Source organism: Gasterosteus aculeatus, chromosome 18, assembly GCF_964276395.1.
Source record: "Gasterosteus aculeatus chromosome 18, fGasAcu3.hap1.1, whole genome shotgun sequence".
Lineage (NCBI taxonomy): Eukaryota > Metazoa > Chordata > Actinopteri > Perciformes > Gasterosteidae > Gasterosteus > Gasterosteus aculeatus.
The window spans coordinates 9,803,075-9,825,557 of NC_135706.1; the positions used below are offsets into that span (position 1 = coordinate 9,803,075).

General features: G+C 39.6%; 1 protein-coding gene across 1 annotated transcript; it reads right to left on the bottom strand.

Moving 5' to 3' along the window:
* Window positions 1–8,793: 8,793 nt before the first annotated feature.
* On the bottom strand, window positions 8,794–21,113 carry LOC144389445 (uncharacterized). Its single transcript, XM_078094075.1, has 12 exons — window positions 21,008–21,113; window positions 20,785–20,821; window positions 20,654–20,687; window positions 20,483–20,533; window positions 20,062–20,233; window positions 17,664–17,671; window positions 15,701–15,776; window positions 15,478–15,514; window positions 15,347–15,380; window positions 15,176–15,226; window positions 14,755–14,926; window positions 8,794–9,271 (listed from the first exon to the last, which is right to left on the bottom strand). The coding sequence occupies exons 1-12, from the start codon at window positions 21,070–21,072 to the stop codon at window positions 9,169–9,171; spliced, it is 840 nt and encodes a 279-aa protein (XP_077950201.1). The 5' UTR covers window positions 21,073–21,113; the 3' UTR covers window positions 8,794–9,168.
* Window positions 21,114–22,483: the final 1,370 nt, after the last annotated feature.

The window sequence follows — 22,483 nt, forward strand, 5'->3', positions numbered from 1 at the left end:
GTGCGAAGCTCGCCTGCTGACAAATGGCCCGGAGGAGAAGTCCAAGGAGAGTCCTGTCAGAGCCAGTCAGCGCTGTGCCGCAGCATGAATCTTAGGAAATATAGTGTGTGTGTGTGTGTGTGTGTGTGCGGGGGCAGTTCACTACAAAGCGCAAACCGCAGAGGATCAGCCCAGGCAACAGACATTCAATTAATTTGTGTCAAAACAATCTTTTAACGAGACGCTGACGCTCAAGATGCGTTTGAAAATGGGTAGTTTTTTTCCGCAAAAAAGAAAAGGATGGATTTCACGGAGAATCATTGTCATTGAAGATAATGGATCAGTGCACAATTGAAACACCATCCACAACAGCTTCATTTAGAGTTTTATCTAATTGTTATCCAGGTCCGACTGGTTATGATCCAGGTAAGGAGAGACAGAGAGAAAAGGTTGAGAAGGAGACTTCATGTTTGGCACGAGAGTGAAAAAAGGCTTGAATTGCAGAAGAATTACCAGAAGAGTAGAAGGGTAAGAAGCTGAAAATACCACCGCAAGAAGCAACGCAGCCTTTAATGTGCTTATTATCTATATTGTTCTATGGTACTGCAGAGCAGGCTGGCCGAGTAAACAGCAAAACATTCTCTCATCATGCAGTTCAAGTTCATACTGCTGATGTGTCCTCGAGCAAGACGCAGAACCCTTACGACAATGCGGAGCTGCAAAGTCACCCAGAAGTGAATCTGTCCTCTGGGAATCAAGCGATTTTCACTGATTGTATTTTTTATTTTGACAACATTTCTGCCTCATCCCATAGATCTCATTGAAGAGACAGGACATCCTACAGCAAGGACTCACATTTGAATCCACCATGTGCTGAATACAGAGTTTTCACCTTAATATTTCTGCTTTAACTTGATATTGCACGTCATGAATCATTTCATTGTAAACATCCCGCAGTGGCGTTCCAAATTCCGGATTTGGTACAAAAGCCTGAAGTGGTTTGTATGCTGAAAGCTCTGCCTTTGTGGCGCACTACTGATGCTACTCTGTTGGGGAAAAGCACACACACTTGCAGCAATATCAGTCAATGTTTCATAATAGGAACAAGGCAGGAGAGGTACATCCATAAACCTTCCCCCTCTTCTTCAAACATATGCGTAAGTTACACAGGGACACAAACAAGAGTGTCTCTGTTTGCTTGCGTTGCAACCCTGTGATAGAAAGATGTCTCACTCCAGGGTTTGCAATGTTGCATTGTCAGAGGTGTGTGAAATATATTAACGTCATACAGGAACATGATGGATGAAATTCCTTTATGATGTTGCTTTTCTATCTCCGGCTCTGTCTCCCCCGAAGTCTGGCTTGCCTCTTTAATGGGCTCTGGAAGCATCCATATCCGCTGACAGCCCTTCCAGAGCGGCCTCGTTGCCTCGAAACTGTCTCACGGGCACCTGACTCCGAGGGAGATGTTCGAAGTCAGAACACACATGCTACTGGTGCACGATAACGGGAGACATGACCTCCTCCTTTAATCACGACTGAGAATGTGATTGTGGGAGTTCAATGCATGTGTGTTGTATTTATTCTTAATTATGCAGAGCAACCAGAATTATCACCTTTCCTGTGCCATTTTTCAACAAAAAGTCTCAAAATTGACTGAGGACACAGTCGTCCATTTATTTCTGTTTTTCCGTTGTGCTTTTATCGCAATCCAATCCGTTTTTTTGATTATCTTCCATATTTATGACCCAATTTTTTGTGCATAACCTGCATTGAATATACTGAGTGAAGAGTGTGAAACTGCTGGTTGATAGACAGTGTTTATAAGTGTTGTCAATACTGATTACAATTACATTAACTTAATGGTTGCTGATTAAAAATAAGATTGCTTTGCAACTGATTGCTCACTGTTACCTCTAAATATATGCATCTGCATCTCATGAATACATTTGTATAAATACAAACATGTTGATTTATATCAAAATGAGATTCACCTCTTTATATACAAGGAATTTGACTTCTTTGATTATGGAACAGATCTGACGAGAACAAATGCTGCCCTCCTCTGGTGTAACAGGAATCCAGGTTTGTTTATTGCAGGTTAATCAACTTGATGATGTTAGATGTTATTAGATTTCAAACAGGGTTTTATGGCACATCAGCACCACCTATTGTTTGTCCCTGGTCCACTGACCTCCATCCCGGTGACAGTAGTCAGTGTCGGGCACTAAACAGCACAGTAACAGCAAAGATTATAAAATCGTTTCACAGAGTAAAAAAGAATTAAAGACACCTGAAAAAAAATAATTGTGCGATTCTGTGAAGCAAGTTTAAGATCATTGTAGATCAAGTAGATGTCGGATGGATGGAGGGATTTACTGTATGTCCGTGGATTAACTTTATAGGGTGTCGCTATCAGCTCTTTCATAGTCCAGGCATTAGAATTGGCACCGTTTGCACATGAGGGACAATTATGCGGACACTAATAGACATGTTTTTAAATGGAGACATGTGTTTTTCTTTTTATTAGTCTAATGTCGAAACAATGAAAACTCAACCCAAACTCATGTCCTCTGTTTTTGCCTGCAGTTCATTTAGTCTTATATCAGTCTCTCTGATCACAGTACGCTGAGGCTGTTTAAGGTGATGGAGTTGTTCCACTTCATAACACAAGAGGGCGATGTAGTTCTTCGGCTGACCTCACGGGCTCCACGTTGTTAAACATTACATTATGTATTCCAGTGACTCTTTTCGATGCATATTTTTTTATTGCTCCACTCAAATGTTATTACTTCTGGCAGCATTTTGTCTGGCGTTACTCGGTAGTCCTGTCGCCACCTGCTCGCTGGAGTTCAGTAAGGCGTACAACTCTTTCCTTTCTGCAGGATATTAACAACTGTATCACAGGCCTCGCACCTCTACGAGTGGAATCATCCACTTCCTGTGAGCACCCCCACTCACCTCTACGCTTTATTATTCATCACTGATGTGTGACAACGTGCATCGGAGAATGTATCTGTGCTGGCACATGATTGGTGGAGCCCTCCTGCTGCAACCATCTCCATCTCCAGGAAGTAGGCATTTCTGCCCAGTTCCTGTCTTCCTCGCTGACCCTGCAGTCAAACATGTGCATATTTACAGGCAGGGGAGCGCCAGAAGAAACACATTACATTGGAGGCTGAGCATGGAGGCTGAGCGTAATGGCTGCATTGGAGGGAGAGTAATATCTGTTGATTTCAGCCTAATTATACCAGGAAGGAAAGGAAATAGTAGAGATGGCAAGTAGGAGAGTAAGAGCATGGCCGGACTGGAAAAGTATTTAGAGCAATCACTGAGTGAAAGGGGTAGTGAAAGTATAGCACCCCTGTAGTTTTTTTCTCTGTTAGAATTATGTATGTGATGACATGGTCCTTCTATGTCAAATTCACGATTACCTGTTCCAACTGAAAAGAAAAAAAACAAATTGACTGTCAGGCCTCTCAGTTGATCACATCTCTTACTCATGAATGACATTTCATGTGACAAGTGAAACTGGTCTGTGTAAAATATATTCTTTATTAATTTAATCTGGGTAGGTATCTAGGATATAACCTACGGACCTACTGGACTATTAAATTAACATGTCACGTTTACTGGAACTTTGGATTTTTTTTTTAAGTCACTCTTTCTTTCGGTTTCTCTGTATCGTTTTCTTTTGTTAGAACTTACACACTTATTCCACCACATATACTGTGCATGCATATAACACCATACACTATATACTAACAAGGACAGAAACAATGCAGCAGTTGTGTACTCTGTGTGTTATAATTCAGGCACACGTGTACACTTTTTTTTAGGCAGACAGCTTTTTTGTTCACAAACACAGCGTGCAGCAGACTCGTCTGGTAAAATATCTGGTATATCTGAATCATATTAGGGTTCTCATATCCCATCTCATGGCTACGAGCTGCAGGAATTGTCAAAGCGAAGACAGTTTTTTTGCGATGGATATTGACCAAAAGTAAAAGGAGGAAATAATTCCTAAATTGTAGGGATTAGTAATAACTTACATTTGCAACAAAATTTGCTGAAAATGGTTAGCGATGGCAAAGGGAATCGTTAACCCTCCACACACACACGCATACACATCAATGTGCCCTCATGGTGACCAGTTGCACCAAAGGCTTAATCTGTTGGTCCCACCTCCCTGGTTAAGAGCATAAAGGCCCCTCTCCCGTAACATAAAGGGAGCTCACACACCCCCACACACAAACACGTCCGATTTCAGCCCCAGATCTACCAGCCCCTTGAAGAGCACTGCCTCACGCAGACAGCAACAGCACTTCTCAGTTCAATTCTTGAAAAGGACGAGATTGACAATTATTCTTATAAGAGTTTTGAAAACAACAACCGCATGTTGTGTTGGAGGATGTTGGTCAAGCTTTAAATGACTATGTTTGGATTATGCAGGCAATGGCAGGATGATGCTTTCTGTGTTGATTAAAGGTCCCTTGTGGTATTTTCTAATGGAATTACATAATTTTTCTCAGCGGGCTGATTTCATAGAGAAGTTGCCGTTTCCTTCTACCCATCTAGCTTTAAAACATGATAAACGCAAATAACGTACACCAGACAATTCACTTAATTCACTGCAAAGTGGCTTCCTCCACACTTTGTAGCTTGAATATCAAAGTAAATGTAAACCTGAGTTTACTTCTATCTGGCAGCCTTTGCACATCATCGGCCCTCTTTCTCGTTGACTCTCCTGTTGCTCAATACAGATATAGGGGACATATTTCAGTTTAATTATTTGGAAATAGGCCTAACTTTTTTTTATAAGATTTGGATGAAAAAAACATGACAATAAACTCAGGTCCTTTTGGAAAAAATTTTGCTACGGCCAGCGGATGGTTATCTTATAAAAAATGATGAATTGGGCCTTTCAAGGGGTTTAAGCGAGGGAATTCTTCTTGGCCTGGAGACGATGGCGGTTGCCAGGAAGCGACTGTGCCCGGCCAAGAAAAAGTCCTGCACATAAACCCCTCATAAAACCCACAAATACTTCTGTTTCTCTACGGATTAAACGAACAACACGTGAACCACCACCTGAAGATGGAATTTTTTCCAATCGCGCTCATTAAAATTGTGTTTAGCTTTAAGGGTCCATGAGGAATTCAGTCATTTTGAGATGTTCATGTGTGTCTTAATGATCCCAGCAGAGACCCTCCTGAGCCCACATGCTGGCTATTCCCCCGTGGATCACAGCAGTGTGTGCCACGAGCCAACACTGCACCATTGGCTGAGTAACTGCGCTTGTTTGAGCTGAGCTATCTCTCCGTTTACTCACAGCCTCGGTCGATTTGCCAGCCAGATCGGCATAATCCACAAACAATTATCATATTTGCCTCAGTGGACATCTCGGGTTTTTGTTTACGGATTTAAAATGGACAATGTACACAGCTGGGTTTGTAGCAAACACCTTTCTTGGCTGGCGGTGCTCCGTCTGGAACCGGAACAGTAAGGTAAATACTGTGCTTTTTGATTTTAGCAAACATAAAAATATATTGAAAGAAACCGATTTAAGACAAAATATAGATCTAGAACTGTCCCCCGCGTACAGGCAAAAACAAACTGTAAATGTTTTTGCAAATGTGATTGTGAACGTGGACATTTATTGGATACTGAAAGTATTTGGCAACAGGTATTGAACAGATTGTTCCAGATCTTGATAATTAATGATAATTTGCTACATGTCTAAAACTTGTGCTCGTTGTCTGCCACCATAGATATCTAAATATGTGAAGGGCCTCATGTGCACCGGCTCATGAGGTCAGCATCTATCCCCAATTGGGCTACGTGCTGTTTTCAACATTAAAAGGAACTACTTTTGTGTCTCTCACAACAGCTCAGTTTATGGATTTGTGGCGTTTACAGCTGTAGATAACCTCTTAGGTAAAGCCGTAACCCGCACAGATGAAAAAGATTGGATATTATCAGCCGCTGCAGTGCCATTATAAAGAGAAACTGTTTAGAAGATAGGTATGGTTCGCCTCCTGTCCACTCTCTACGTTATCTTAAGGAAACGTCCAGCTCTGCCCTGATCCTGAGATCTCGCCCCGATCATCTTTTATATTCCGTCTTTCAGAGTCACCGGGACTAACACACACACACACACACACGTCCTCCTTCTATTTCATGCCTAATTCAAAGCTGCCTTATGTGTCCCCTGACAGATCCCCACAGAGTCAACTCGACACATGCAGAGACATTCAATCACAAGAAAGGAGCGCAGGCAACATATGAATCCATCCAGTAAAGCAGCTTCCAGACCGTTCCCAATGCGAATGAGATGTCCCAAAGCCTCGTGCCGTTATCTGGCCTGGATGTGATCCATACCTCAATAAATATTGCGGGGGGAGGTTTTACAAGCAAATTTGAAATCCGACAGAATGTACTTTGCTTACAACTCATCACTTTGTTTTTTTCCTACATTGAAATCCTAAAACATGGATGTACAATATAATAACACATACAACGCTAAATTGCGTACTAGTCTAAATAAGAATTAAGAAATATTTGCTAAAGTCTGTATGATTGCTTTCTAATCAACATTGTAATACATATTTTTTATATTCACAGTGGATCACGTGACTTCTGATAGTCAAGTGTAACCAACACGCTGATTCAGTGGTCTGTCATTGGAGAAGAATAATTTGTCCTTCCCTCCACTAAAGGCTGCTGACCCCTGGAGCCGCTAGCATGGCTAAAACGTCACAGCCTGGACATTGTGTCAAAGGCGGGTATTGAGTGCACGGGTATGCAGCCTTCTTTTAACCCAGGCGTCCCCCGACCCGCAGGTAAAGAACAGCCGGTTTTATGCAGCCAAATCCAGAAAGGAGACAGAAAGGGACGCGAGGTGTGGTGGGACGCCACTCGCTCCGTGCTCTGGTTGCCAAAATCCTCCGTGGAGGACAGCGAGGCCTACGAAATCACATCGTACCACGGAGCCATTCATGGTGAGTTGTTAGGGTCGAGACGAGAACCAACGGCCTTTGAAAACCGCACTGGCCTGACTTCTAGTGGTTTTCCAATTGTTATCATGGGACACGCAAAATTGTTTAAGTCATCTCCGCCAGTGCGTCGATTGCTACCATCTGTTCCTGTTCGCCTGCAATTGAAAGCCAAGATTCCACATCCTCGAACAGGGTTACAGGGAACAGGGTTTATTGATTTGGCCTTGGAGATCCTGATGTCATTTGTTTATTAAACTGGAAACCGTTCAATAAAAGAACATTATGTTATGGTTGGCTGTCTTGACCACAGAGAGTCCAGAGCTCACCTGTGTTACGGCCATTCACCTAGACAGTCCATTAGGCCGTGACAGGGCACAAGCTGGAGTCTGCCGGACAACCGTCTTTTCAAGATCTCCTTGGAAGCCACGGCAGTTAATTGGGTAATGGGAGAATGGTACTCTCTGCAAAGGACAAATAATCACAGCTAAAAGCAGTCTCTCATTCTCCCGCCCTGGTTGTGGAAAGATGGATGCATGGCACGGAGTGGAAAACAAGAAGCTGATGCACGTTCCATGGTAAAACCCTGAAAAGAGAAGACGTTGGTTTAATTCCGTCGGCCTAAACTGAAGGCTCATCACTATTGCATCATTCTGCTGCAAGTTTATTCTAACACGGTTGACTCCAGAAAACCTTTTAATCACGGCAGTATTGAGTTGAATGCATTTCCCTCTTGGAGGTTTTGCTTCAAATGCCTTTGAACAACGCCGGAGACAGCACTGGCCTACATGTCTTAAGAAGTGCTATCAATGAGATCCCAGGGACGTCAGTGGGAATGCAGTCTTTAGTCACCTTAATGAGGGCCTCTAGGAAAATTGTCACTTCCAGTTAGTGCAGACGGATGCTCGCAAATCCTCCCCTCCAAGAGGGGTGGCAAGTCTCTTCTGAAGCTGCACACTGTTGACAGCCATCTGGGACTTCCGTCTACCTGCAAAAGAAATGTAATTGAAATACAGTAAGGTCAGTAGCATGATTATACCATCATGATTGCAGCGTCCTGAATGAGGGATTATGTTCCCTTTAAAACATTGTATTTCACTAGATTGTCGTGACGATAGCCCCAAAGTGTGCCATTTAAATTGTTTATGTAATTCAACTGGAAAAGCAACATTTTTGTCACAACGGGGTAACTGAAGCAGGACTCAAATACAAACTTCAAGGGATAAAAAATTCTTAATGATTTTATGCAGGCCTTCAAATTGGCTCTTCTTCCAATTGTATATACATAATAATGTTAAATGAAACTATAGCATTGTAATTCCTGACAAGGACGAACAAGTCTCCTAATAAAAGATGACGTTACATAGGCTCAATTCAGAATATCCATACAAACTTCTGCAGCAGCATTTTGCACTGCTGTCATCATCATACACATTATTTGATTTTATTAACATTTTCAAATCTTGAACTTTAATTTGGTTCATGTCAGATAAATTACTGCAATATCCGCAATACAAGAAACAAAGATCCAGGACACGGTTGTTGAATAAAACGTAACGACGAAATGCGTTTGCTGTATATTGGCAGTTTTATTGATTTTTTTTGTTGATTGATTTCAGACAATACATGATAATGAAAATAATCACAAAGAGAATAGATAATACACAGACTGAAAAAACACATAATGGGCCTCATGCCACAAGACATTGTGACATGGTGGGAGCGGAAGATTACATTACATTATTAATGTTGATGATGTAATGTAATGTAATTTCTAATAAGATGGACACGGTTGTTGAGTAAAACGTAGGGACAAAATGGGTTTGATGTATATTGCAGTTTTATTGATTCTTGCTGTTGATTGATTTCTGACAATACAAGATAATTATTTAATAATCACAAAAAGAAAAGATAATACATAGACGGACAAAGCATATAATGGGCCTCATGCCACAAGATGTTGTGACATAGTGGGAGCAGAAGCTTGGATAATAAAATTAGCAATGGCTAAGCTACATTTACCTTCACATTATTCAGGTCAAGTTAAATTGCTCCCTGCAAAAAAAGACCTACTATGCCTCCTCCACCAGGCACAACAAGAGAGAAGAAACAACATGAAAGAAAAATCGGACATAAATTCAAGTAATCAAAATTTGAACGTTGTCTCTTGTCATCCATTGCAGCGTTTGCGGTGGAATCAGGCTCCTCTGCATGGGCACAAAAACCGAACTTTGTAGTCGAGGCACGACCCAGATTTCTGCTGGTTATTGACGCAAACAAATCCATAACCTGGACTGGAGCTGTAAAATAGTTCCAAGCATTAGGTGAATCAATACAACATTTAAAGTAAGGTAGACAATAAAATAATAAAAAGTATTAATTTGGTATTTTTATGGTGGATCGCATATTTCTTATCAAGCAACTTACGTGTAGATATTCCCTGCGAGGGATGCTGGGATGCCTGAGCTCGTGGTAACAGCCTCAATGGCCACAGGCTGGTTACAGATTTGTCCAGGATATTCCGTCCACAGGTCAACCAAGAGCTCCCAGTCCCCGGTTCCACTGGGATCGTCTCGGTCGTACCATGAAGTCCAGCAAACTGCAATAAAAGAGAGATGATGACTGCTGAGGAACATCAACTTAAATGCTTATTTACACAAACAATGAAAATCAGGGGAAATAATCTTTTCACTAGCAGGTTGATACTGCACATGAATGTGCTCAAAAGTACCTTTTGTTTTACTTTGACTGTTTTTTTAAATATAGGGTGGTCAAAATGTGAACATTTTATCTTGACCACCAAACAGATTTTAAAAACAAAAATATGGAATCTGCTTTTAAATATGGGTGGGATCATAGCAGGGCCAAGCTAAATAAGGTAAAAAAAAAAAAAACAGACAATAAATGAACTGAGTGGTTGTTCTGTACTTTATGAATCAGGATTGCCACTAAAAAGAATCACTTACATTCTTTGTCCACTGGAATGATGGGATCAAGAGCCACTCGCTGGCTGCTTGCTGTTAAAGATCATTCGGGAAAAATAGACTTTACTGTGACTGCATTTTCTGATTATTTTGTAGTCAAAATTTGGACATTTGATCTTGACCATTGTAGATAAATAGATGATGAACCTACCACAGAACAATCCGGCTAAAATGGCAACGCTGAACTATTAAAGAAAATAAAAGGGTTACATTCATAGAATATGGCAAATGCATAAAGAATGTGTAAATCCACATTAAAAAATATTAAAAAGTATACATTACCAATTTATTCATGATTGCAGGTAATGGACTTTTAATACTGAAAGGAAAGTTGTTATAAATTAAACTGCAATATCAAAATAACTTACTCAAGAACATTCACAGAAATTTACCATGTTAAAATGTATACCGTCTTTCTTTATTTAACAATTTAACCAAACAATTTCATGAAGAGAAATGGTTGAAAAAGGGGGTCAATGATATTGCAAGGTATTCTAAAACTTACCTTTGTCCTTCAAAACAAACGAGTCTTGTCTTCACAAGCTTCTCCTGTTGTCTACACTCACACATGGTTTTGGAGGCTGTTTATATACAGTGCCTGGTAAACCCTTAAGCTTGCTGCAATCACATACTATAGACCCCACCCACAGAGAAAATTTAAAACATCTGGCAAGATTGTGGACTGGTCTGAGATAGCCCACAGCAATTGGCCTAGTTTTTTTTTGGGACTAACTAAAGAATGTTTGTCTTAACGTTAAGTGCTTCAGGTGTGCTGAGGTGGACCCACGAGTCACAGTGAGTTGCCTACAACGTTATGTTACCACAATAATTCTTACCTATGGGAGCGTTGAATGAAACACTGCCCTGCTCACTTTATTGCTTCTATGTGTTGTGGCAATGCAACATGTCTTTATTTCTAGTTGTTAGTTGAATGGCTTATTCCTGAACATTGCATGCATGTGCATGCAGATGTCTCATCCTGACCTCACAAACTCTTAGCCATCCGACCCAAACAAGCCGAATTCACAAAGGTATATCATCAAACGTACATCATGTTAAACTTGCTTTTACCCTGAAATCACAATCCAAATCTATTCCATGAAGGCAGCAGAACCTTTCAAAGACTTGGTGCCCACATGCAAAGAGGGAAAAAAGGGATAATGTGCACCTGAAGTGAGCTGATGTTTTTGTCTGGAGTAAATATGTTCTGTTAAATCCATTGACTTTTGTTGAGACCTCCAAAACCATCCGTGTGAAAGAGCTCATCTATTCAGCAGAAAAAGAAAACTTTCTGACAGATGCAAATAACATGAGCTGCATGCATATAATAATCCAAAGATAATGTATCCTACTCCTCTATATATGATATTTGATTTCATTATACCAATATTATTATTCAATAGAGAAAAACTGTATTGTCACTCCCGTCTCCCCACTGACATCTCATTTGCGATGCGGCAAATGTTTACATTTTTCATATTTTAGATCTCGCTTAAAGAAGTGAAAAGCTCAAAGAACACAGAATGTATGTTGGGAGGTCAGCCAGATTATATCCCCAAACTGGTAAAACAAGTTGTTCAGGCTCACAACAGCTTTTGTTCAGCGCCTGGAAAAGTTTACCAAAGAACACTTATTTAGACTATATATATGTAATTAAATGTTGTAATCCCAAATTTCAAAATATTTTACGACCTCCAATGACCAGAAAAAACATCTTTATTAACTCAGGCACATTATTGAAATATCAATCTTTCACTTGATATGTTTTACCAAATTCCTACCCCAAGCTATGAAGCAGAATTAGCTCTCATTTAGAGGCTTTGTCCATCGATCAGTAATATACAGTATATGATTCTTTTAACCTGGTTCCTTCGTCTCTAGTCAGTTAGAACAGAAAATGGTAAAGTTGCCAGCTGTGAAACCATGACGATGGTCAAAGAGCTGAGAAGATCAGTAGAGGTCAGATCATGTGACGGGAGGTTCATCAGATCATATCTCAAACAGGTAAAACATGCTGGGGAGGCCAACATCATCACAACACTCGTGTGTGCGTTTCTGCGTGTGTGTGTGTGTGTGTTTGCGTGAGAGAAAGAGATCCCAAAATGTAAAACATTCAATAAAATAAGAAACATTTTTAGTTTGACTTATTCAAATCTATGATCTGATATTTCAAAGAGTTTAATAACATTTCCACGACCTCCACAATGATACTAATTTATTATATTGCATATAGTCATAATTTTGTGTTATTATCGCGTTCATTTTGGTATTGATTGGGTTGTGTCTTTTGTTTTTTAATGCATTTGCAAGATTGTTTTTACAAACTTCAATGGCAATAATGTCACACTGAAGTCAATTTAAATTGAGATGAATTCAACTGAATAGAATTGAGGGTGACATGGATGGATGGATTATAAGATTGACGTCCTATTCTGGAGTTGTCCGATAGCAGCATTCAACTTTGTTCCCACGAGAAGAGCTGAGAATGTCAAAGGACACAAAATACGTTTTGGGAGGTTTCGTGGAAAGTTGCATGTCTGCTTTGTGTGAGTCTTTTAGTGCTGGAATGAAGAATATTGATAAACAGAGGTTGTTTTTCGAGCATCTGTTCTTGGCACGGAGGAGGTTCTACAATAACAAAAAATCTAGTCGTAATGAGGAAGAAGCCGGTGTAAAGGGAATACCTCTCTTAAGCATTTAGAAAATACACAAAGTAGAAATTTACTGTTACATTGGTGCAACAGATGTTATTACCGAACCGGTAATACACGTTTTGCCGGCCCACATACTCACAAAAGCTTTTAGGGTGCCTGTATGTGTGTGTGTGTGTGTGTGTGTGTGTGTGTGTGTGTGTGTGTGTGTGTGTGTGTGTGTAAAAGAGCTTGAAATATGTAAAACGTTCTATGAAATAAGAAACATAATTCAACTCTGTCATTGACCTTTTGAAGAATATATCAACATTATATTGAAGTAGAGAAGCTGTGTTATTGATTCGTTTTCAAATGGATAATATCATGTATTTTGGTGTACAACACGTCAATGACAATTGAGGGAATTTAAGTGAATTGATTTGAAATACAACAAATAAATTCAACTGAATTAAATTGAAATGGATAGAAAGAAATACAAAGGGCGAGTGAGGACACTGTCGGGTTTCGTCTCATAAAGGAAAACGCACCAGGGCAGGAAGTGAAGTTATTCCGAGGACACGACATGCAGGAAACTACAGAATATAACAGGAAATAAACCCACACTGTAACAGATACAAACATTCACAACCAGAGCAGCTTCCTTCTTGTGCTTTCCAGAGCAGTTGGTGAAAGCTCAAATTGCAAAGCAAATGTCATAACGTGCCTGCCAGACAGATGTCAGTCAGACAGGCAGAGATCCGTGCTGCCACATGAGTATCCGAGTGAGGGAAAGAGAGAATTAGTTGAGTGTCATCGGCATAGCTGTGCTAGGAGAAGAGATGCGAGCAAATGACAGGGCTGAGACAGGCAGTTGGTGTGGAGAAAGAAAAGGAGGGGACCCAGGACGGAACCTTGAGGAACTACAGTAGTAAGAGGACAAGGTTCCAACAAAGATCCTCTCAAGGTTACAAAGGTAGGATGAGAGAAGGGAGAGAGCCTGAGACACCAAGTTCCTGAGGGGAGGAAATAAGGATCTGGTTGTTTATAATAATGTTCTGAACCATAACACGTTGGTTGTACCTATGTTCAGTTCAGGGTTAGTTCTAGTTCTGCTTTTTTTACTTAAGAATAGAAGAGTGAAAAGAGAAAGTCCTCTTAGATTCAGTTTACTAATTTCCTCATCTTATGCTTTGTTCCTTTGCCCACTGAAACATGGTCTCATTTGAGGATAGACTAGCATACTTTCAGCAGATTTCCACTAAAGGGCAGAATATCAATGCAGTAAAAGCATGTAAGCATTAGAGAAACACCAAGTACAGCGAGTTTTAACACAGAAGATAGTTTTCTCCCTTATTTAATGTTGTTTATAGCACTTTAGGTTGTGACTGTGCCCAGAAATACACAATCTCTGTCTAATATTGACGTTAAACTGCTGTCAGCACCTCGTACTGTCTTTATATCGTAGCTGCTCCCACCGTCCATTCTAAACATCACATCATAACTTTCTGATACATTTCTAATAAGATGGACACGGTTGTTGAGTAGAACGTAAGGACAAAATGGGTTTGATGTATATTGCAGTTTTATTGATTCTTGCTGTTGATTGATTTCTGACAATACAAGATAATGATTTAATAATCACAAAAAGAAGGGATAATACATAGACTGACAAAGCACATAATGGGCCTCATCTCACAAGACATTGTGACATGGTGGGAGCAGAAGCTTGGATAATAGAATTAGCAATGGCTAAGCTACATTTAGCTTCACACAATTCAGGTCAAGTCAAATTGCTTGCTGCAAAAAAAGACCGACTGTGCTTCCTCCACTCGGCACACCAAGAGAGAAGAAACAACAAGAAAGAAACAGTCGGACATAAATTCAAGTGATCAAAATTTGAACGTTGTCTCTTGTCATCCATCGCAGCGTTTGCGGTGGAATCAGGCTCTTCTGCATGGGCACAAAAACCGAACTTTGTAGTCGAGGCACGACCCAGATTTCTGCTGGTTATTGACGCAAACAAATCCATAACCTGGACTGGAGCTGTAAAATAGTTCCAAGCATTAGGTAAATCAATACAACATTTAAAGTAAGGTTGACAATAAAATAATGAAAAGTATTAATTCAGTATTTTCTGGTGGATGGCATATTTCTTATCAAGCAACTTACGTGTAGATATTCCCTGCGAGGGATGCTGGGATGCCTGAGCTCGTGGTAACAGCCTCAATGGCCACAGGCTGGTTACAGATTTGTCCAGGATATTCCGTCCACAGGTCAACCAAGAGCTCCCAGTCCCCGGTTCCACTGGGATCGTCTCGGTCGTACCATGAAGTCCAGCAAACTGCAATGAAAGAGAGATGATGACTGCTGAGGAACAGCAACTTAAATGCTTATTCACACAAACAATGAAGATCAGGGGAAATAATCTTTCCACTAGCAGGTTGATACCGGACATTTTTTCGAACACATTTAAAAACAAAAATGTGGAATCTGCTTTTGAATCTGTGTGGGATCGTAGCATGGTACCATGCTAAATAAGGTAAAAAAAACATCAAATGATCCAGGATTGCCACTAAAAAGAATCACTTACATTCATCGTCCACTGGAATGATGGGACCAGGAGCCACTCGCTGGCTGCTTGCTGTTAAAGATCATTCGGGAAAAATTGACTTTACTGTGACTCTGTATTCTCTGATTATTTTGTAGTTAAAATTTGGACATTTGATCTTGACCATTGTAGATAAATAGATGATGAACCTACCACAGAACAATCCGGCTAAAATGGCAACGCTGAACTATTAAAGAAAATAAAAGGGTTACATTCATAGAATATGGCAAATGCATAAAGAATGTGTAAATCCACATTAACAAATATAAAAAAGTATACATTACCAATTTATTCATGATTGCAGGTAATGGACTTTTAATACTGAAAGGAAAGTTGTTATAAATTAAACTGCAATATCAAAATAACTTACTCAAGAACATTCACAGAAATTTACCATGTTAAAATGTATACCGTCTTTCTTTATTTAACAATTTAACCAAACAATTTCATGACGAGAAATGGTTGAAAAAGGGGGTCAATGATATTGCAAGGTATTCTAAAACTTACCTTTGTCCTTCAAAACAAACGAGTCTTGTCTTCACAAGCTTCTCCTGTTGTCTACACTCACACATGGTTTTGGAGGCTGTTTATATACAGTGCCTGGTAAACCCTCAAGCTTGCTGCAATCACATACTATAGACCCCACCCACAGAGAAAATTTAAAACATCTGGCAAGATTGTGGACTGGTCTGAGATAGCCCACAGCAATTGGCCTAGTTTTTTTTTGGGACTAACTAAAGAATGTTTGTCTTAACGTTAAGTGCTTCAGGTGTGCTGAGGTGGACCCACGAGTCACAGTGAGTTGCCTACAACGTTATGTTACCACAATAATTCTTACCTATGGGAGCGTTGAATGAAACACTGCCCTGCTCACTTTATTGCTTCTATGTGTTGTGGCAATGCAACATGTCTTTATTTCTAGTTGTTAGTTGAATGGCTTATTCCTGAACATTGCATGCATGTGCATGCAGATGTCTCATCCTGACCTCACAAACTCTTAGCCATCCGACCCAAACAAGCCGAATTCACAAAGGTATATCATCAAACGTACATCATGTTAAACTTGCTTTTACCCTGAAATCACAATCCAAATCTATTCCATGAAGGCAGCAGAACCTTCCAAAGACTTGGTGCCCACATGCAAAGAGGGAAAAAAGGGATAATGTGCACCTGAAGTGAGCTGATGTTTTTGTCTGGAGTAAATATGTTCTGTTAAATCCATTGACTTTTGTTGAGACCTCCAAAACCATCCGTGTGAAAGAGCTCATCTATTCAGCAGAAAAAGAAAACTTTCTGACAGATGCAAATAACATGAGCTGCATGCAAATAATCCAAAGATAATGTATCCTACTCCTCTATATATGATATTTGATTTCATTATACCAATATTATTATTCAATAGAGAAAAACTGTATTGTCACTCCCGTCTCCCCACTGACATCTCATTTGCGATGCGGCAAATGTTTACATTTTTCATATTTTAGATCTCGCTTAAAGAAGTGAAAAGCTCAAAGAACACAGAATGTATGTTGGGAGGTCAGCCAGATTATATCCCCAAACTGGTAAAACAAGTTGTTCAGGCTCACAACAGCTTTTGTTCAGCGCCTGGAAAAGTTTACCAAAGAACACTTATTTAGACTATATATATGTAATTAAATGTTGTAATCCCAAATTTCAAAATATTTTACGACCTCCAATGACCAGAAAAAACATCTTTATTAACTCAGGCACATTATTGAAATATCAATCTTTCACTTGATATGTTTTACCAAATTCCTACCCCAAGCTATGAAGCAGAATTAGCTCTCATTTAGAGGCTTTGTCCATCGATCAGTAATATACAGTATATGATTCTTTTAACCTGGTTCCTTCGTCTCTAGTCAGTTAGAACAGAAAATGGTAAAGTTGCCAGCTGTGAAACCATGACGATGGTCAAAGAGCTGAGAAGATCAGTAGAGGTCAGATCATGTGACGGGAGGTTCATCAGATCATATCTCAAACAGGTAAAACATGCTGGGGAGGCCAACATCATCACTACACTCGTGTGTGCGTTTCTGCGTGTGTGTGTGTGTGTGTTTGCGTGAGAGAAAGAGATCCCAAAATGTAAAACATTCAATAAAATAAGAAACATTTTTAGTTTGACTTATTCAAATCTATGATCTGATATTTCAAAGAGTTTAATAACATTTCCACGACCTCCACAATGATACTAATTTATTATATTGCATATAGTCATAATTTTGTGTTATTATCGCGTTCATTTTGGTATTGATTGGGTTGTGTCTTTTGTTTTTTAATGCATTTGCAAGATTGTTTTTACAAACTTCAATGGCAATAATGTCACACTGAAGTCAATTTAAATTGAGATGAATTCAACTGAATAGAATTGAGGGTGACATGGATGGATGGATTATAAGATTGACGTCCTATTCTGGAGTTGTTCGATAGCAGCATTCAACTTTGTTCCCACGAGAAGAGCTGAGAATGTCAAAGGACACAAAATACGTTTTGGGAGGTTTCGTGGAAAGTTGCATGTCTGCTTTGTGTGAGTCTTTTAGTGCTGGAATGAAGAATATTGATAAACAGAGGTTGTTTTTCGAGCATCTGTTCTTGGCACGGAGGAGGTTCTACAATAACAAAAAATCTAGTCGTAATGAGGAAGAAGCCGGTGTAAAGGGAATACCTCTCTTAAGCATTTAGAAAATACACAAAGTAGAAATTAACTGTTACATTTGTGCAATAGATGTTATTACCGAACCGGTAATACACGTTTTGCCGGCCCACATACTCACAAAAGCTTTTAGGGTGCCTGTATGTGTGTGTGTGTGTGTGTGTGTGTGTGTGTGTGTGTGTGTGTGTGTGTGTGTGTGTGTGTGTGTGTGTGTGTGTGTGTGTGTGTGTGTGTGTGTAAAAGAGCTTGAAATATGTAAAACGTTCTATGAAATAAGAAACATAATTCAACTCTGTCATTGACCTTTTGAAGAATATATCAACATTATATTGAAGTAGAGAAGCTGTGTTATTGATTCGTTTTCAAATGGATAATATCATGTATTTTGGTGTACAACACGTCAATGACAATTGAGGGAATTTAAGTGAATTGATTTGAAATACAACAAATAAATTCAACTGAATTAAATTGAAATGGATAGAAAGAAATACAAAGGGCGAGTGAGGACACTGTCGGGTTTCGTCTCATAAAGGAAAACGCACCAGGGCAGGAAGTGAAGTTATTCCGAGGACACGACATGCAGGAAACTACAGAATATAACAGGAAATAAACCCACACTGTAACAGATACAAACATTCACAACCAGAGCAGCTTCCTTCTTGTGCTTTCCAGAGCAGTTGGTGAAAGCTCAAATTGCAAAGCAAATGTCATAACGTGCCTGCCAGACAGATGTCAGTCAGACAGGCAGAGGCCTGCCAGACAGATGTCAGTCAGACAGGCAGAGATCCGTGCTGCCACATGAGTATCCGAGTGAGGGAAAGAGAGAATTAGTTGAGTGTCATCGGCATAGCTGTGCTAGGAGAAGAGATGCGAGCAAATGACAGGGCTGAGACAGGCAGTTGGTGTGGAGAAAGAAAAGGAGGGGACCCAGGACGGAACCTTGAGGAACTACAGTAGTAAGAGGACAAGGTTCCAACAAAGATCCTCTCAAGGTTACAAAGGTAGGATGAGAGAAGGGAGAGAGCCTGAGACACCAAGTTCCTGAGGGGAGGAAATAAGGATCTGGTTGTTTATAATAATGTTCTGAACCATAACACGTTGGTTGTACCTATGTTCAGTTCAGGGTTAGTTCTAGTTCTGCTTTTTTTACTTAAGAATAGAAGAGTGAAAAGAGAAAGTCCTCTTAGATTCAGTTTACTAATTTCCTCATCTTATGCTTTGTTCCTTTGCCCACTGAAACATGGTCTCATTTGAGGATAGACTAGCATACTTTCAGCAGATTTCCACTAAAGGGCAGAATATCAATGCAGTAAAAGCATGTAAGCATTAGAGAAACACCAAGTACAGCGAGTTTTAACACAGAAGATAGTTTTCTCCCTTATTTAATGTTGTTTATAGCACTTTAGGTTGTGACTGTGCCCAGAAATACACAATCTCTGTCTAATATTGACGTTAAACTGCTGTCAGCACCTCGTACTGTCTTTATATCGTAGCTGCTCCCACCGTCCATTCTAAACATCACATCATAACTTTCTGATACATTTCTAATAAGATGGACACGGTTGTTGAGTAGAACGTAAGGACAAAATGGGTTTGATGTATATTGCAGTTTTATTGATTCTTGCTGTTGATTGATTTCTGACAATACAAGATAATGATTTAATAATCACAAAAAGAAGGGATAATACATAGACTGACAAAGCACATAATGGGCCTCATCTCACAAGACATTGTGACATGGTGGGAGCAGAAGCTTGGATAATAGAATTAGCAATGGCTAAGCTACATTTAGCTTCACACAATTCAGGTCAAGTCAAATTGCTTGCTGCAAAAAAAGACCGACTGTGCTTCCTCCACTCGGCACACCAAGAGAGAAGAAACAACAAGAAAGAAACAGTCGGACATAAATTCAAGTGATCAAAATTTGAACGTTGTCTCTTGTCATCCATCGCAGCGTTTGCGGTGGAATCAGGCTCTTCTGCATGGGCACAAAAACCGAACTTTGTAGTCGAGGCACGACCCAGATTTCTGCTGGTTATTGACGCAAACAAATCCATAACCTGGACTGGAGCTGTAAAATAGTTCCAAGCATTAGGTAAATCAATACAACATTTAAAGTAAGGTTGACAATAAAATAATGAAAAGTATTAATTCAGTATTTTCTGGTGGATGGCATATTTCTTATCAAGCAACTTACGTGTAGATATTCCCTGCGAGGGATGCTGGGATGCCTGAGCTCGTGGTAACAGCCTCAATGGCCACAGGCTGGTTACAGATTTGTCCAGGATATTCCGTCCACAGGTCAACCAAGAGCTCCCAGTCCCCGGTTCCACTGGGATCGTCTCGGTCGTACCATGAAGTCCAGCAAACTGCAATGAAAGAGAGATGATGACTGCTGAGGAACAGCAACTTAAATGCTTATTCACACAAACAATGAAGATCAGGGGAAATAATCTTTCCACTAGCAGGTTGATACCGGACATTTTTTCGAACACATTTAAAAACAAAAATGTGGAATCTGCTTTTGAATCTGTGTGGGATCGTAGCATGGTACCATGCTAAATAAGGTAAAAAAAACATCAAATGATCCAGGATTGCCACTAAAAAGAATCACTTACATTCATCGTCCACTGGAATGATGGGACCAGGAGCCACTCGCTGGCTGCTTGCTGTTAAAGATCATTCGGGAAAAATTGACTTTACTGTGACTCTGTATTCTCTGATTATTTTGTAGTTAAAATTTGGACATTTGATCTTGACCATTGTAGATAAATAGATGATGAACCTACCACAGAACAATCCGGCTAAAATGGCAACGCTGAACTATTAAAGAAAATAAAAGGGTTACATTCATAGAATATGGCAAATGCATAAAGAATGTGTAAATCCACATTAACAAATATAAAAAAGTATACATTACCAATTTATTCATGATTGCAGGTAATGGACTTTTAATACTGAAAGGAAAGTTGTTATAAATTAAACTGCAATATCAAAATAACTTACTCAAGAACATTCACAGAAATTTACCATGTTAAAATGTATACCGTCTTTCTTTATTTAACAATTTAACCAAACAATTTCATGAAGAGAAATGGTTGAAAAAGGGGGTCAATGATATTGCAAGGTATTCTAAAACTTACCTTTGTCCTTCAAAACAAACGAGTCTTGTCTTCACAAGCTTCTCCTGTTGTCTACACTCACACATGGTTTTGGAGGCTGTTTATATACAGTGCCTGGTAAACCCTCAAGCTTGCTGCAATCACATACTATAGACCCCACCCACAGAGAAAATTTAAAACATCTGGCAAGATTGTGGACTGGTCTGAGATAGCCCACAGCAATTGGCCTAGTTTTTTTTTGGGACTAACTAAAGAATGTTTGTCTTAACGTTAAGTGCTTCAGGTGTGCTGAGGTGGACCCACGAGTCACAGTGAGTTGCCTACAACGTTATGTTACCACAATAATTCTTACCTATGGGAGCGTTGAATGAAACACTGCCCTGCTCACTTTATTGCTTCTATGTGTTGTGGCAATGCAACATGTCTTTATTTCTAGTTGTTAGTTGAATGGCTTATTCCTGAACATTGCATGCATGTGCATGCAGATGTCTCATCCTGACCTCACAAACTCTTAGCCATCCGACCCAAACAAGCCGAATTCACAAAGGTATATCATCAAACGTACATCATGTTAAACTTGCTTTTACCCTGAAATCACAATCCAAATCTATTCCATGAAGGCAGCAGAACCTTCCAAAGACTTGGTGCCCACATGCAAAGAGGGAAAAAAGGGATAATGTGCACCTGAAGTGAGCTGATGTTTTTGTCTGGAGTAAATATGTTCTGTTAAATCCATTGACTTTTGTTGAGACCTCCAAAACCATCCGTGTGAAAGAGCTCATCTATTCAGCAGAAAAAGAAAACTTTCTGACAGATGCAAATAACATGAGCTGCATGCAAATAATCCAAAGATAATGTATCCTACTCCTCTATATATGATATTTGATTTCATTATACCAATATTATTATTCAATAGAGAAAAACTGTATTGTCACTCCCGTCTCCCCACTGACATCTCATTTGCGATGCGGCAAATGTTTACATTTTTCATATTTTAGATCTCGCTTAAAGAAGTGAAAAGCTCAAAGAACACAGAATGTATGTTGGGAGGTCAGCCAGATTATATCCCCAAACTGGTAAAACAAGTTGTTCAGGCTCACAACAGCTTTTGTTCAGCGCCTGGAAAAGTTTACCAAAGAACACTTATTTAGACTATATATATGTAATTAAATGTTGTAATCCCAAATTTCAAAATATTTTACGACCTCCAATGACCAGAAAAAACATCTTTATTAACTCAGGCACATTATTGAAATATCAATCTTTCACTTGATATGTTTTACCAAATTCCTACCCCAAGCTATGAAGCAGAATTAGCTCTCATTTAGAGGCTTTGTCCATCGATCAGTAATATACAGTATATGATTCTTTTAACCTGGTTCCTTCGTCTCTAGTCAGTTAGAACAGAAAATGGTAAAGTTGCCAGCTGTGAAACCATGACGATGGTCAAAGAGCTGAGAAGATCAGTAGAGGTCAGATCATGTGACGGGAGGTTCA

Coding starts and splice junctions, on each gene's coding strand:
- LOC144389445 (XM_078094075.1), bottom strand. CDS start 21,072: ATGTGTGAGTGTAGACAACAGGAGAAGCTTGTGAAGACAAGACTCGTT. Junction 20,688..20,784: donor CTGCAATCATGAATAAATTG/GTAATGTATACT, acceptor TTTCTTTAATAG/TTCAGCGTTGCCATTTTAGC. Junction 15,381..15,477: donor CTGCAATCATGAATAAATTG/GTAATGTATACT, acceptor TTTCTTTAATAG/TTCAGCGTTGCCATTTTAGC.